Source organism: Rhinatrema bivittatum, chromosome 2 (assembly GCF_901001135.1).
Source record: "Rhinatrema bivittatum chromosome 2, aRhiBiv1.1, whole genome shotgun sequence".
NCBI classification, from domain to species: Eukaryota; Metazoa; Chordata; class Amphibia; order Gymnophiona; family Rhinatrematidae; genus Rhinatrema; species Rhinatrema bivittatum.
In genome coordinates, this window is record NC_042616.1 from 245244839 (window position 1) to 245259705 (window position 14867).

The window sequence follows — 14867 nt, forward strand, 5'->3', positions numbered from 1 at the left end:
AGCCATTTTCTGAAAACTCATTTATTTGTTTTAGAGCAGAAAAAGTGCACCAAGTGCTTTTAAAAGAAGTTGGGAAAATTTTGAATAGGAGGTCAGCTAGAGGCAGCCTGAGCTAAAGCAACTCTTTATTTAAAGGTTGGAAAAGCAAATCCCAGCAAAGGAAAGAAGTTGACAGTAAGGGGTAACAATCTTATAGATGTCTGCCGAAGCCTCCAAACACATTTTACAGCTGACATATATAGAGGGTAATTTTGTAATGGCTACACGCATAAGTTTGCTTTGAGCATTTTTACAAATAATTTTCAAACTCATCCTAGCAAAGTTTATACCTGCTCTTTGCAGGGCATAACTTATGTGGATTAATTTATGCAGATAACTTTTTAAAATCAGAACTATGCATGTAAATCCTAAATCCATACTCTTGCCTTTTTTTTTTTTGTGTGTTTAACAATATGGACACAATCGGGTTGCACACGTACTTCACACAATTTTATAACGAGCCTTTGACACACAGTCGTGTTTTATGCAGGGAAAGAGCTTTGAAAATGACTGCCATAATGGGTAATCTTCAAACGACTGACATTGCTGCAGAGTCTTGGGCACTTTTTACCTGCAGTCTCTGCACCTATTTTCAAAGGAAAAAAATAATGTGCGCATTTACTTTGAAAATTAACCCAGGCAAAAGTACTCAGATTTGCATCTGCGTTTTCTGCACATGCTTTTTCTAGCCAAAACTGCACGCATTTGTTTTGAAAATCCAGAACAAGTTTCAACCCCGGCAATGACCCCCAGTAAAATGGGGGTGGAAGTGCACCTAATTGAACTGTGCGTGCATTCCCTGTACATACCCAGATGAGTCCAGACTCCTGGGTTTTGCTTCGCTGCCAGCAGAGTCGAGACAGAGAAAGTTTCGCTGACAGTGTACATAACCCAATATGCCACCTGCAGTATTTCACTGTCTCCAGCAGATGGTAGATAAGTGTAAAACCTGCAGTCTGTAGACAAAGAGAAAAACAAACAAAATTTCTGGATCCTCCTAGACTGTTGTAAGGTCTAGGTGGGGCCATCCCGATTGTTTGAGGCAGACAAGCAGGGGGTTAGAGACCCTTCTGATAGCTCGGTCCGGACGTCCGGTGTGTGGACATTTGGTGGTCCAGATCTCTCATCCCACATGAGACAGCGGTGGAATTTACTGGCAGTTCTGCACTGCAAGCGTAGTGGAGCTGGGACATATTCCTTTTATACGGTTTGTCCTGGCTGGGTTGCTAAAGTTTGGTGAAAGGAGACAGATATAGCCAGTGGTCTGGCTCTTTTCTGATCTGCCATGCAGCCTGCGCTCTTGGAACTTGAACCTCTGCACCAAAGGAAGTATTGGTTTCTATGTATTTTTATTTGTTCTCGGAGAATAAAAAAAAAAAAAAAAAGAGAGAGAACATGGAACTAGTTAGAGGAATCTGTGCAGCAGCGAGGTTCCAGGGTGGGAAGCTACCTTAGCAGCTCGGGGAGCTCAGCGATGGGGTTTTTCAGCAGCTTCTCTGCCTGCGGAGGTTGGCTTTGTGGCGCTGAGGGACTATTCCCCTGCTTGCCATTGAGGTGCTGGTGGTGCTGTGGGTGCTAGGAGGAACAGCGTGTGCAAGTGACAAAAACAGCATAGCGTTCCCTGTACGTATCCGGATCAGTCCAGACAGTGGGTTATGTCCCCAGTCCAGCAGATGGAGTCAGAACACACTTCAGAGGGCGGTCCCTTGTACACCAGTGCACTCTCTGGAAAAACCTCAGTATCTTTCTGACTCCAGCAGATGCGAGTGTGGAACCTTTGGTTCCCAATTAGATTCTTTTATCTTCATTGACTTTGATTTATTTAGTCTTGTATTTGTTTGGATGGATCAAGTTGGGTAATTGTTCCCAGACATTGTTGCGCTCCTTTCGTCGATGAAGACAGGCTCGGGACGGGACGGCCCAAGGGAGGGGGGCCTTCAAAATCGACTCAAGGAAGCCAGGCGGACCCACTCCCCGGTCCCCAGGATAGGGGGACGGATTGCACGCTTTTACAAGGAGTGGGTCAAGATCACGTTGGATCAGTGGGTTCTAGATATTCTAAAACACGGTTACGCATTAGATTTTGCTCGCCCTCTCAGAGACAAGTTTCCTCTTCTCTCCCTGTGGTTCGGCTAAAAAGAAGTCATTGTACACCAGATGCTCGACAGGCTCCTCGCGCTTGGGGCCATCATGCTGGTCCCTCCTCGCAAAGTGGGGACCGGTCATTACTCAATCTACTTCGTGGTTCCCAAGAAGGAGGATTCCTTCCACTCGATTCTGGATCTCAAGACAGTCAACAGGGTGCTCAAAGGTACCACGCTTCTGAATGGAAACCCTGCGATCTGTGATTGCTGCGGTGCATCAAGGGGAGTTTTTGGCCTCCTTGGATCTGATGGAAGCCTATCTCCACATCCCCATTTACAAGCCGCACCAGCGTTTTCTTCGCTTCAAGATTCTGGGGCACATTTCCAGTTTCAGGCGCTCCCATTCGGCCTGGCTACCGTTCCAAGAGTCTTCACAAAGATAGTGGTGGTGGTGGTGGCGACCCTCAGGTGCGAGGGCATCCTGGTCCACCCCTATCTAGACAATTGGCTCATTCGAGCAAAGTCTCTCAGCCTGTGTCATCAAGCGATCGACAGGGTGATGCACCTCCTCCAATCCCTGGGCTGGATCATCAATTTTAGCAAGAGCACCCTGACTCCCTCTCAGTCGCTGGACTTTTTGGGAGCCTGCTTCGATACGGTGAGGGGCATGGTATTCCTGCGCCCGGATTGGGCCCAGTCGCTGGTAGCATGGATCCGAAGCTTCGAGTCTCTTCCCCTTCCCACGGCCTGGGATTATCTCCTACTGCTGGGCTCGTTGGCTTCCACAATCGATCTCATGCCATGTGCGTTTGCACACATGCGGCCCCTTCAGAGAGCCTTACTCTCCCGATGGAAGCCGGTGTCTCAGGAGTACCAGACCGTCCTCCCCCTTCCGCAGGAGGCCAGGGACAGTCTATCTTGGTGGCTCAACCCTCTTCATCTGGCTCAAGGGATGCCCTTGGAAATGCTGGAGTGGGTAATCGTCATGACGGATGCCAGTCTCTCCAGGTGGGAGTATGCCAGACAAGCTCGGTCCAGGGGCAGTGGATGCCATTGCAAGCACGTTGGCCGATCAGTCGCCTGGAGACCAGAGCGGTGCACCTGGCATTGAAGCAGTTTCTTCCCCTGCTCTACCGTCTAACGGTCCGAGTGCTTTCCAACAACGCAACCACCGTGGCCTACATCAACCGACAAGGGGGTACAAGAAGTCGTCACGTCTCTGGAGACGGACAAATTGATGGCTTGAGCGGAGGTTCACCTTGCCCGGTTGGCGGCCTCCCACATTGCGGGAGTGGACAACGTTCAGGCAGACTTCCTCAGCCGACAGTGCCTGGATTCCGGGGACTGGGAACTCTCCGAGGAGGCGATGCAGCTCCTGGTATGGCGGTGGGGGCCCCCGCCGGTGGACCTGATGGCCACGTTCAGCAATACCAAGGCACCGTGCTTCTTCAGTCGCAGAAGAGAGCGTGGGGTGGAAGGCGTGGATGCCCTCGTTCTGCCGTGGCCTCCTCACATCCTACTATATGTCTTCCCACCGTGGCCATTGGTCGGGAAGGTTCTTTGCAGGATAGCAGTTCATCGGGGTCCGGTGATACTGGTAGCTCCGGAATGGCCTCTTCAGCCTTGGTTTGCGGACTTGGTCAATCTCACAGAGGACGGACCTCTTCGGCTGAGCCATCTCCCACGGCTGCTGCACCAGGGTCCTGTATTTTTCGACCAGGCAGATCACTTCTGTCTTGCGGCTTGTCTTTTGAAAGGCACCGCCTGAGAAAGCGGGGCTACCAGGAGGCCGTGGTTTCCACCCTCCTCCAGGCAAGGAAGACCTCTACGTCTGTGGCCTACGTTTTGGGTCTGGAAGGTCTTTGAATCCTAGTGTTCTTCGAGGGAGACACCTACTCGTTCTGCTTCGGTGGCTCATATCCTGTCTTTCCTACAGCAGGGGCTGGAGAAGGGATTGGCCTACAATTCTTTGAGAGTTCAGGTAGCAGCCCTTGGATCCCTACTACACCGTCGTGAGGGAGTTTCTCTTTATTTTATTTATTTATTTATTTATAATTTTTTATATACCGCCGCTCATCAAAGATATCACGTCAGTGTACAATGAACAGGAACTTACGCCGGAGCGTTATACATTTAACAGATTTAACAGATTTAACAGATTTAACTTACGCCGGAGCGTTATACATTTAACAGATTATACATTTAACAGATTATATATTTAACAAGTTATATATTAAACGAAAGTATGTATATAAATATTTAAATATAATAAAAGTAGAATCTATTAAAAAACACAGAACTATACTTTGGGGGTATATTAGTTGAGGTAAGTTAAACAGAACTAGGGAGCAAAGGGATTCTAGTAAATTGGGGCTGAGGTAAGGGAAAAGGGTTAGGAGGAGATGTAGCAACGGGATTCTAGTAAACAGAACTAGGGAGCAAAGGGATTCTAGTAAACAGAACTAGGGAGCAAAGGGATTCTAGTAAATTGGGGCTGAGGTAAGGGAAAAGGGTTAGGAGGAGATGTAGCAACGGGATTCTAGTAAATTGGGGCTGAGGTAAGGGAAAAGGGTTAAGAGGAGATGTAGTTCTACATTAGATGTAGTAAGAGGGGGGAGAAAGCATTTCAAAAGTAGTTAATAGCAATTGGACAAACGGATATCGTCCATTTCCTCAGGGGCGTGAAGCACCTGCATCCACAGATACGGGCCCAGTTTCCTTCCTGGAACCTCAACTTGGTGCTCCTGAACTTAGGGGGCGTCCCCTTTGAGCCCATGCGATCCGCTCATCTCAAGGACCTCACTCTAAGATGGTGTTTCTCGTAGCTATCTGTTCCACCCGTCGGATTTCGGAGCTGCAGGCCCTCTCCTGCCGGGAGCCATATTTGCGTTTTTCGGACTCGGGAGTTTCTTTGCGTACGGTTTCATCTTTTCTTCCCAAAGTGGTTTCCGCCTTTCATGTGAATCAGACGGTGGAACTTTCGTCTTTCGCGGACTCGGAGGCCAGAGAGCTGCGTAAATTGGATGTCAAGCGGATTCTAATTCGCTATCTAGAACTTACAAATGATTTCCGTTTGTCCAATCATCTGTTTGTTCTCTGGGATGGACCTCAGAAAGGGGTCCAAGGCATCAAAAACCACGATTGCCCGCTGGTTGAAAGAAGCTATAGTAGCAGCTTACCTAGGATCAGGTAAGCAGCCGCCGGCGGGCATCAAGGCCCATTCTCTCCGGGCTCAGGCGGCTTCCTGGGCGGAAAGTGGCTCTGTCTCTTCTCAGGAAATATGCCGAGCGGCAACCTGGAGTTCATTACACACTTTCGCTAGGCACTACCGGTTGAACCTTCAACCGCCGGTTTTTGGCTATTGAGTCATTCGGGCAGGGCTATCTGGGGCCCACCCTAAGAAGGGGAAGCTTTGGTACATCCCACTGTCTGGACTGATCCGGGTACGTACAGGAAAAAGAAAATTATTCCTTACCTGCTAATTTTCGTTCCTGTAGTACCACTGATCAGTCCAGGCGCCCTCCCTAAAGTTTTGGAGGATGGGGGGTTGGCTATCCCTGCTCTAATGTTCTTCACTTACTGCTCTGTTCTTTCCAAGTCGGTCAGACTGGAATCATAGTTCGTTTTGCAAGTTTCTTTACCAGTTTGTACAACTGGTTTGCATTACTATCTACCATGTTAGTTGGGTAGTTGTTTTCTTTCCTTGATCCATCCAGATCTGTTTTGTGTTCATGCTTGGATATTCTCTATATTCTGAGGTTTTTCCAGAGGGTGCACTGGTGTATAAGGGACCACCCTCTGAAATTTGTTCTGACTCCATTTGCTGGACTGGGGACATAACCCACTGTCTGGACTGATCCGTGGTACTACAGGAATGAAAATTAGCAGGTAAGGAATAATTTTCTTTTCAGGGGACTGCATCGAGCATGACTGCACCAGTAGAACAAGCCTTGCAGGTGACAGGGTCTAGCGCTGAGGCTTTCCCCGTCAGCGTGGAAATAGCCATTTTCGATTCCCTAGCAGTATCGGCGAGAGAGGCAGGAGAATCCCCTCCTCATCTATCACAGACAGTTCCCTGTCCCACAGACTTGCAGAGAGGCTCTTGCTCTGAGGCGTCAACTCTGGTTCTAGTAGAGGTCTTCTGTCAGTTTTAATTTGCTTATGCACAAAGCATGTTTAGCGGGATACTGGCTCTTGGCCATAGTCTCCATGGATTCTCAGCCAGCCAAGAGGCCTGAGCTGTTGAGAAGCTCTTCAGGCTGATGATTTTCGGTGCCCGATGTTAAACAGATCTGGGCCTAAACACGCTGCAGGTGCCGTGTGGTAGGCCATGTCAGCAGTTCTTTTCCCGCATGCGTAGGCGTGTATGGGCATTCTCGTGGCGTGGCGGTTGCATGCACAGGGACCTCTGTGCAAAAGTCCACGACCTAGACTGGAGCACGAATTTTCACAGGTACTAGTGCGTGTACAACCATGGCCTATACAAGCGCATATTTGCACATGTACTGTGCATAAGACCGCGACCTAGCCTTGAACGCATATTTGTGCGCATCCTGGAGGGATGTGCATGTATACCTGGGTGGCATTGGTGTGTGCACAGGAAGCCACCTAGAGCCAAAGTTCAGGAGAGCTAGGCACCAGGGACGAACAGATCCAAGAACCTTGCTATCTGTGAGGTTTGCTGTCTGATAGCAATTCAGTTCTCACTTTCTCTCTGTTTGAGCATCTAAACGGCGCTGACACAAAACAATTTGACTACTACAGCTTTTACCCATGTTGGGACATCCCCTTGGCCTATGGTGTCTCCTGGAGGGAAGTGAAGTGGGGGGTGATTTGGAACCTAAAACTACTGTAAAACAAAAAAATATTTTTCCTTTTTTTTTTTTTTTTTAAACCTAACAGCCTGCAGATCCAGCTCTACCATCTGCAGGAGTCCAGAGAAATACTGAGGTCCTGCAGGTGGCACTCTCAGTTAAGTAGCAGTGCCTCAAAGTTTTGTTCTCTGACTCCATCTGCTGGAAGGGATGAATAACCCATTGGTCTGGACTGATCTGTGGTATTACAGGAACGAAAATTAGCAAGTAAGAACCAATTTTCCTTTACTAGGTAACCTCCCCATGTAGCAGAAAACTTACACAGGGGGAGAATAAAGAGGAAATCTATAAGGATGTGTTCCAGCCCAAAAATGTTGTTTCCCAGATTTCTAGCAGGAATGTTTAGTTCCCTGAAGTAATGGGAGGTTTTTGGCAAAGGCAGGAGTGCACTTTGAAACCAGCTAAAGTATCCTGTGATTTCTCAAATATGCTTCTTCCAGAACATTGATCTCCATGCGCTGACAGGCTGGATACCTGAGCGGATCGCTATGCACTCAGACAATCAAGCATTTGACAAGCAGAACACTTTTAGAATGTTGTATCACAGGTAACGTTTTCAAATATGTTGATTTTGCATTTAGTAGAAAAACTAAATGTTTAGAATGTTCTAGTCCTGCACCCCAAAACATAAAGACCCATTTTGCCAGATAACTCAAAAGTTACCTGTCTTAATGTCAACTTTTTAAATATTGGACCACTTCTTTGGCTGACTTATAGCCAGATAAGTCATCTGGCTACAATTTAGCTGGATAAAGGAGGCATTCCAGGGTGGGCCTGATATCTGGCTAACTTAACCAATTTTTCATTGTATCAGCTGTTAGCCGGATAATTTTAGTCCTGCTGTAAAGCTGCACCCCCACCCCTACCCAGACCAAGAAATTCCCAGCCGGTTGGGAGTAAGGTATTCACCAAACTGCTCCCAGCACTTCCAGCCATTGGCACTGTGTTCATCAGGAGCCACAGTGTGCAGCTGGGGAATTACACATGCGATTGCTGTTTTTAGTTTGAAAATTTACAATTTTTTTAGCATATTTAAAATCTGCTATTTAAATTGCAGATTTAGATCTCCAAGAAAAAAATCATGATTTAAAGTAGTTTCCCACTGATACTAATTCACATATTTCTTGAACAGTGGTGCAAAGCTGATCACTAAAACATTTTGCATTTATTTGTTAAATCACACTAAGAACAAAGAAACTTTTGAAGAATGATACATTGCAAAGTGAATTCTTTAGTTTACGAAAGTTAATTCACATTGGTTTTTCTCACACATCCACATCTTCATCCTCTTCACTTACTCCCAATAAGCAGTTTTCGCTATGATTCATTATTGCAACCAGGCCCTGCATCTCCTGGCACTGCTTACATTTGACACATTTTTCCTTTTTTTCGCTCGGAAGGAATTTCATCAGAATTATTCCCAGATAAGGTCTCTTCTACTCAAAATCCATGACAGCTTTCTGTGGCAAAGTGCGGGGCAATATTGGAAGCTGTGTGTGTGTGTGTGTACTGAATTGTCTTCCCTTTTTTTTTTTCCCCCTAGTCCTGTCTATGGTTTCTGTTCTGCCTCCAACCTTTCTTATGTTGTCTTGGTCTTAACCCCTCTACCCTACTTGGCCCAGCTCCATCACCACTTAAGTAGAGAACAGCTGCAGGCCCATCCAGCCTGGTCTTATATTCTGTTATATTTATACCCTGCCTTGTCAAAATCTAAGGTTTGCTTACAGTGGTTTACAACAAATTTAAAATAAAATTCATAAACTACAATTCATACACAGTACAAATTCAATAACAAAAAATATTACATTTCTTTCATTGATAACTAAAAGTACGCCTGCGTTTCCCCAAAGTGAACACCCTGGTCTGCGCCGTTTCAAAGCGAACTACTATCCCAGTGGATGGAGGAGCAGCTTTGAAGGACATGCATGATAGGTGGTTGGAGTCCATCCTTAAGCAAGGCTTTGAAGCGACAGCAATGACACTACAGATTGCTGCCTGTTGTGTCCTGGTGATTTGCTCATGCCTGCTTCTCGAGAGAGAGGCAGGATAGCTCAGGGGCGCATTCCAGAGAGGTGATGGAGTCCGCCGCAGCCTTTCTACGGACATGAGCTCTGACCTAGTTCGTACCTCGGCCAGAGGAGTGGGCCTCAGTGTTAGCGGCCAGAAAGCATCCATGGTTGCGAAATTTGTCAGCGGACGGGACCTCTAAGGAAAACCTCACAAAGATACCCTTTAAGGGATCCCTTCCATTCGGAAGCGAATTGGAAAAGTTAGCCAGTAACTGGGAATAATCTCCAGTACCGTGGCTACCGGAAGATACGAGAAAGAGGCTGCAGTGCCCCTCACCTATGAGGGGTCAGGCCAGGGGTTCCCAATGCTTTCGATACTACAGAAACTCGTCATTTCAGACATCTCGGCCTTCGGGAAGGTCTCAGTCCTTTCAGAGTTGACAACCAAAAAGAGGGGCTGGTTCAAGTTTGGCTCAAACTTCCCAATGAAATTTTGCCGACCCATCCACAGGACAAGCAGATAGGAGGTCAACTATCTCTCTTCTATTAGCGGTGGGTCGAGATCACGTCAGACAAATGTGTAATAGATATCATACGAGAAGGATACGCTCTGGAATTTCGCAGCATCCCTTGGGACATAGTCACGATGTCACCTTATCACTCCCACACAAGAAACTGGCAGTGGAATCTACCTTGATAAGGCTCCTCAATTTGAGGGCTATAATTCCAGTACCTATGCCCCAGGAAAATATGGGGTATTATTCCATCTATTTCATCATACCCAAGAAGGACTGTTCCTTTTGCCCCATCCTGGACCTCAAGAGCGTCAATCGTCATCTACGGATAATTCATTTCCGCATGGAAACTCTAGGCTCTGTCATAATGGCTGTACGACCAGGAGAGTTCTTAACCTCCCTGGACCTCTTGGAGGCCTACTTTCATATTCCAATCTGACAAGACCACCAGTGTTTCCTACGCTTTGCGGTACTGGACCAGTTCTGAGCGTTGCCCTTCGGCCTATTCATCGCTCCCAGAACATTTTCCAACATTGTAGTGGTCGTGGTGGCGGCACTGAGGAAAAAAGGGATCCTGGTGCACCCTTGCTTGGGCAACTGGCTGATCCGGGTGAAGTCGTTGGAAGAGAGCCTCCAGGTGACCAGCAGGGTGACCTCCCTGCTTCAGGAGCTTGGTTGGCTAGTGGACATGGACAATAGCAGTCTCAAGCCCTCCCAGTCCTTAGAATATCTGGGAGTCTGGTTCGACACCAAACAGGACAAAGTCTTTCTCCCACCCTCGAGGATAAGGAAGCTGGTGGGCCAAATGCATCTGTTGACGAACACAATGCACCCAAGGGTGTGGAGCTATCTTCAAGTCCTCGGGCTGATGGCTTCAACCCTGGAGGTATACCGTGGGCGAGGGCACACATGCGTCCACTCCAACGCTCCCTGCTGTCACATTGGAACCCATGGTCTCAAGACTACTCAACTCACCTCCAGCTACCGATAGAAGTATGTTCTTGGCTCCAATAGTGGCTACAGGAAGTTCACCTAAGCAAGGGTGTAAGCCTGTCCCCACCCAACTGGCTAGTCCTCATGACGGACGCGAGTCTCCACAAGGGTAGGGAGCTCACTGTCAGGCATTGGCAACCGAGGGGCTTTGGACCAAGGAAGAGGCGAGTTGCAACATAAACCATCTGGAAGCCCGAGCTGTCAGATTAGCGTGTCTACAACTCAGCCACAGACACCAGGGCAAGGTAGTCCACATGATGTCTGACAACGCAACAACGGTAGCTTATATCAACCGCCAGGGAGGAACCAAAAGCCAGCAAGTATCTCTGGAGACAGATCGCCTTATGGATTGGGTGGAGTTGAATCTACAGATGATCTCGGCCTTCCACATCGTGGGAAAAGACAATGTCAGAGCAGACTTTCTCAGCAGGGAGAGTCTGGATCCAGGAGAATGGGTGTTGTTGGCCAGAGACTTTCAGCTCCTGTAGATAGCTGGGACCTCCCTTCCATCGACCTGCTGGCCACATCTCACAATGCGAAGGTCTCCTGATTCTTCGGTCGCAGAAGAAATTCACATTACCAAGGGATCGACACTCTTGTTCAGACATGGCCAGTGGAAGACTTACTATACGCCTTCCCTTCATGGCCTCTGCTGGGCAAGATCATTCGCAAGATTGATCGCCACAAAGGACTAGTCCTTCTAGTGGCCCTGGATTGGCCCAGATGCCCATGGTATGCAGCCATGCAGAGACTTCTGGTGGAGAGCCCCCTAAGCCTCCCTCAACACAGGGACCTGCTCCAACAAGGTCCGATCCTTCACGAGGGCCCAACTCTGTTTTGTCTTACAGTCTGGCCCTTGAGAGGGCTCACCTGATGAAGTGTGGATATTTGGCAGCAGTAATTTCCACCTTGCTCTGCGCATGGAAGTTCTCTACATCCTTAGTGTACGTGCAAATCTGGAGAATATTTGAGGCCTGGTGCAGGGATCATGGTGCCCCCTCGGACAACCAAAATCCCTATGGTCCTGGAATTTTTAGAGGATGGACTGAATAAAGGGCTGTCCCTCAACTCCTTGAAGGTCCAGGTAGCAGCGCTCTCCTGCTTCAGAGGTGAGGTGAATGGAGCATGCCTGTTGGCACATCCAAACTTGGCCCGTTTCCTAAAAGGGGTTAAGCACCTTCAACCACCCTTTCGGTGGCCAGTTCCCCTATGGAATCTTAATCTAGTATTGGACCTTTTAGTGGGGGCCTTCCTTTCGACCGCTGCGCAGTCTATCCCTACGCCTGTTAACGCTGTAGACTGTGTTCTTGGTGGTGATATGCTCGGTTTGTCGCATCTCGGAACTGCAGGAGTTGTCGTGTTGGGAGCCATTCCTCTGACTCCAGGTGCATTACAGCTTTGCACCGTTCCTTCCTTTTTGCTCAAGGTAGTCTCAGAGTTTCACTTGAATTAGTCCATTTCCTTACCGTCCCAAGATAGACACAAAGACACGGAAGACTACCGTCTCCTACGCCACTTAAACGCCAGTAGGCTTTTAGTACGGTATCTAGAAATCTTGGAGCCAATGCGCAGGATGGAACGCTTGTTTGTTCTTCATGGTGGAAGGAAACAAGATGAGGCAGCTTCGCGAGATACCATAGCTCGCTGGATCAAGGAAGTGATCATGGGAGCTTATGTAGAGGCAGGAAAGCCATTACCCTTTCAGGTTAAAGCTCATTCCACTAGGGCCCAGGTAGTATCCTGGGCAGAAGCTAACCTACTGTTTCCCACCGACATCTACCGTGCAACGACGTGGTCTTCCTTGCCCACCACCTGCGGGTTCTATTGCCTGGACGTCCAGGCCTGAGAGGACACAGCCTTTGCGAGGGCAGTCCTAACCGAACCACAGGCAGCCTCCCGCCCTGTTCATGAGTAGCTTTTGTACATCCCATTGGTCCTGAGACCATCTGGCTATACACTAGGAAATGGAGACATTACTTACCTGATAATTTCATTTTCCTTAGTGTAGACAGATTGACTCTGTATCCCACCCATGGCTGCCCATGAATGGTGCCAAAGAATTGCCCATGAGATGGATCTCGATTCCAAGAGATTACGGGTAAGCTGTCACCCTATCACTAGATTAGGCATCTATAATCTTACTGGGGTTCAGTGTTTATGTTTGGTTGAGTACATCCTTTAAGTCCGCTCCTCCCTCCACTGAGGGATCTCGGAAATCACCTCAGGAATTCTCAACTGTGGGGAGGGTCCTTTAGGTATCACCGCAGGAGAGCGGGGCTCAATCATTTCTCCAATTTAAAAGTAGAATTTCTTCTTTCAAAAGGTACAGCAATCCCCAAAGGGAAAGCATGTCTACATCTGCTGGAGACTGAGAAATACTGAAGGGCTGAGGTTACTGCAGGGATGTATCTAGGGTGATGTCAGCTTTGAAACCTGACTCAGTCTCCATCTGCTGGCAGGGGAGCACAACCAATTGGTCCTGAGTCTTATCTGGCTACACGCTAGGAAAAAATGTTTACCATCTCAGGGAAATAGTTATTACTAACTCAGACTGCAATGTTATCAAGTTTAGAGAAGCCAGTGAGGTGGGCAAGGCAGATGTGTTGAAAATAGGGGCCAGAGATTACATATCGGATTTTTGTGTTGTAAAAAACAATCAATATCTAAGTTAATTTGTTTGAATTTATTTTTAACCAGATTTCATAATGGTGATGTCCTTATCACAACAGCTACTGGAGTGATGTCAGAAGAAGAAGGGGAGAAGTGGGGTTTGGTTCCCACACATGCATATGCTGTCCTGGATATTAGGGAATGCAAGGTGCGAAGTTAAACCAAGTTTTGGCCTTCTGATTTTCAAATATGTCATGCTGTGAAAGACCCTCAACCAGTCAGAAATTAGGGATCAGTGAATGGAAGGTGCTGATCTTCAGAGATAAACTCACTTAATGTTTTTATGTTTCTGGAAAAAATGCCCCATGGGCGTTTACAGAATTTTAATATTATACAGTATCAACATAGGCATAATAAAATGTCGTCATAAAAAATACAGAAGCATAATACCCTAATAAATAACAGAAGGCATGGGGATAACCTGCATGGAGTGGTAGTTACTATCCTTAAAAAAAAAAAAAAAAAATTACAATTTTTCTGGTCTTCACCCCAAAGTCCAGGGGTACCTCTGTCATCTGCCTTCAACATACAGGAATCTCATCAGAGTAAGATTGAGGATAATATGACAAAGCTCAAGCAGGGTCCACTTTGCTTTGTATTTTGTCTCCTTGCTCTCCCATCTAATTTCTTGAGGAAATCCCATTTGAAGGCTTTTTGCATAGATTCTTTTTTTATGAATGATTCTTTTCTGGATATTACATACATTGTAAAAATAATATCCCCTTTCCTCCCTCAAAATTTGAAATTGGCTTTGCATGCTTCCTGTTGGTTTTTTTTTTTTTTTATAAATATGCATGTAGAATGGGTATCAGTAGCTACTATATGATGGTGATAGCTGATGATTTTGAGTTATTAATAAGGAGGTAGAATTATCAAATACTTTGACGTTGATAGCACTTTACCTGCACATTGACGGACACACCACATGCTGTTGTATGGTGTTCTTTTTTTTTTCCATGTATGAGCCTTTAGATTAGGTATGGACAGCCAGAAATCAACCTGTAGAAGGCAGGAATGTGTCATATTTTAAGCAGGCCCTTCCACATGTATGCTTATTATCCATATATAGATAAAGTAATGCAACTGCCATGTTAGTCCACTGGAATGCATGCATGAGAGAAGACACTTCCTTCCTCGGACTTAATTATTATTTATTTATTTATTTAAACTCTTTTCTATACCCTCGTTAAGCTAGAAGCCGTCACAACGGTTAACAATAAGGCACTTAAAATGTTGCTTAACTGTTATTTTAACATCTCGACAGGTGCCTGTAAGGTACGGTACAGAGTTTCATAATAGCTATAAGATGCTAGGTGAGATTGTTATGTTTAGGTTTATCAGATCAGTTCAAAATTATTAATATTCTACATGTTATCTGTTGCTGCTTAAAAGTAAAAAAAAATACTATGAGTAGGTGTGTTGTCAAAGCACAAACTCATTGCTTTCTACAGTTCTTTCGATTCTATTCTCCATTCTCTTTGTAGTATGCCTGTTTAAATAGCCATGTTTTTAGGCTTTTTTATCTTTCTTTTTTTTTTTTTTTTAAATATTTGTCTTTCTGCAATCTGATTTCTGACGGCATGGTGTTCCATAATGTAGGCCCTGCTAATGATAGGGCTCTATCCCTTATTTGAGTTAGTCTTACTGTTTTGACTGAGGGAATAGCAATGCCTTGTTTGCGGA

At 46.5% G+C, this 14867-nt stretch overlaps 1 protein-coding gene across 1 annotated transcript in view; it reads left to right on the plus strand.

Annotated features, from left to right (window-relative positions):
• The window catches only part of CAPN7 (calpain 7), a 141326-nt gene that overhangs the window by 86360 nt on the left and 40099 nt on the right, over window positions 1–14867 (plus strand). Inside the window, exons 11-12 of the mRNA XM_029589351.1 lie at window positions 7438–7544; window positions 13212–13332. Coding sequence (XP_029445211.1) covers window positions 7438–7544; window positions 13212–13332 — 228 coding nt within the window. The remainder of the gene's footprint in view (window positions 1–7437; window positions 7545–13211; window positions 13333–14867) is intronic.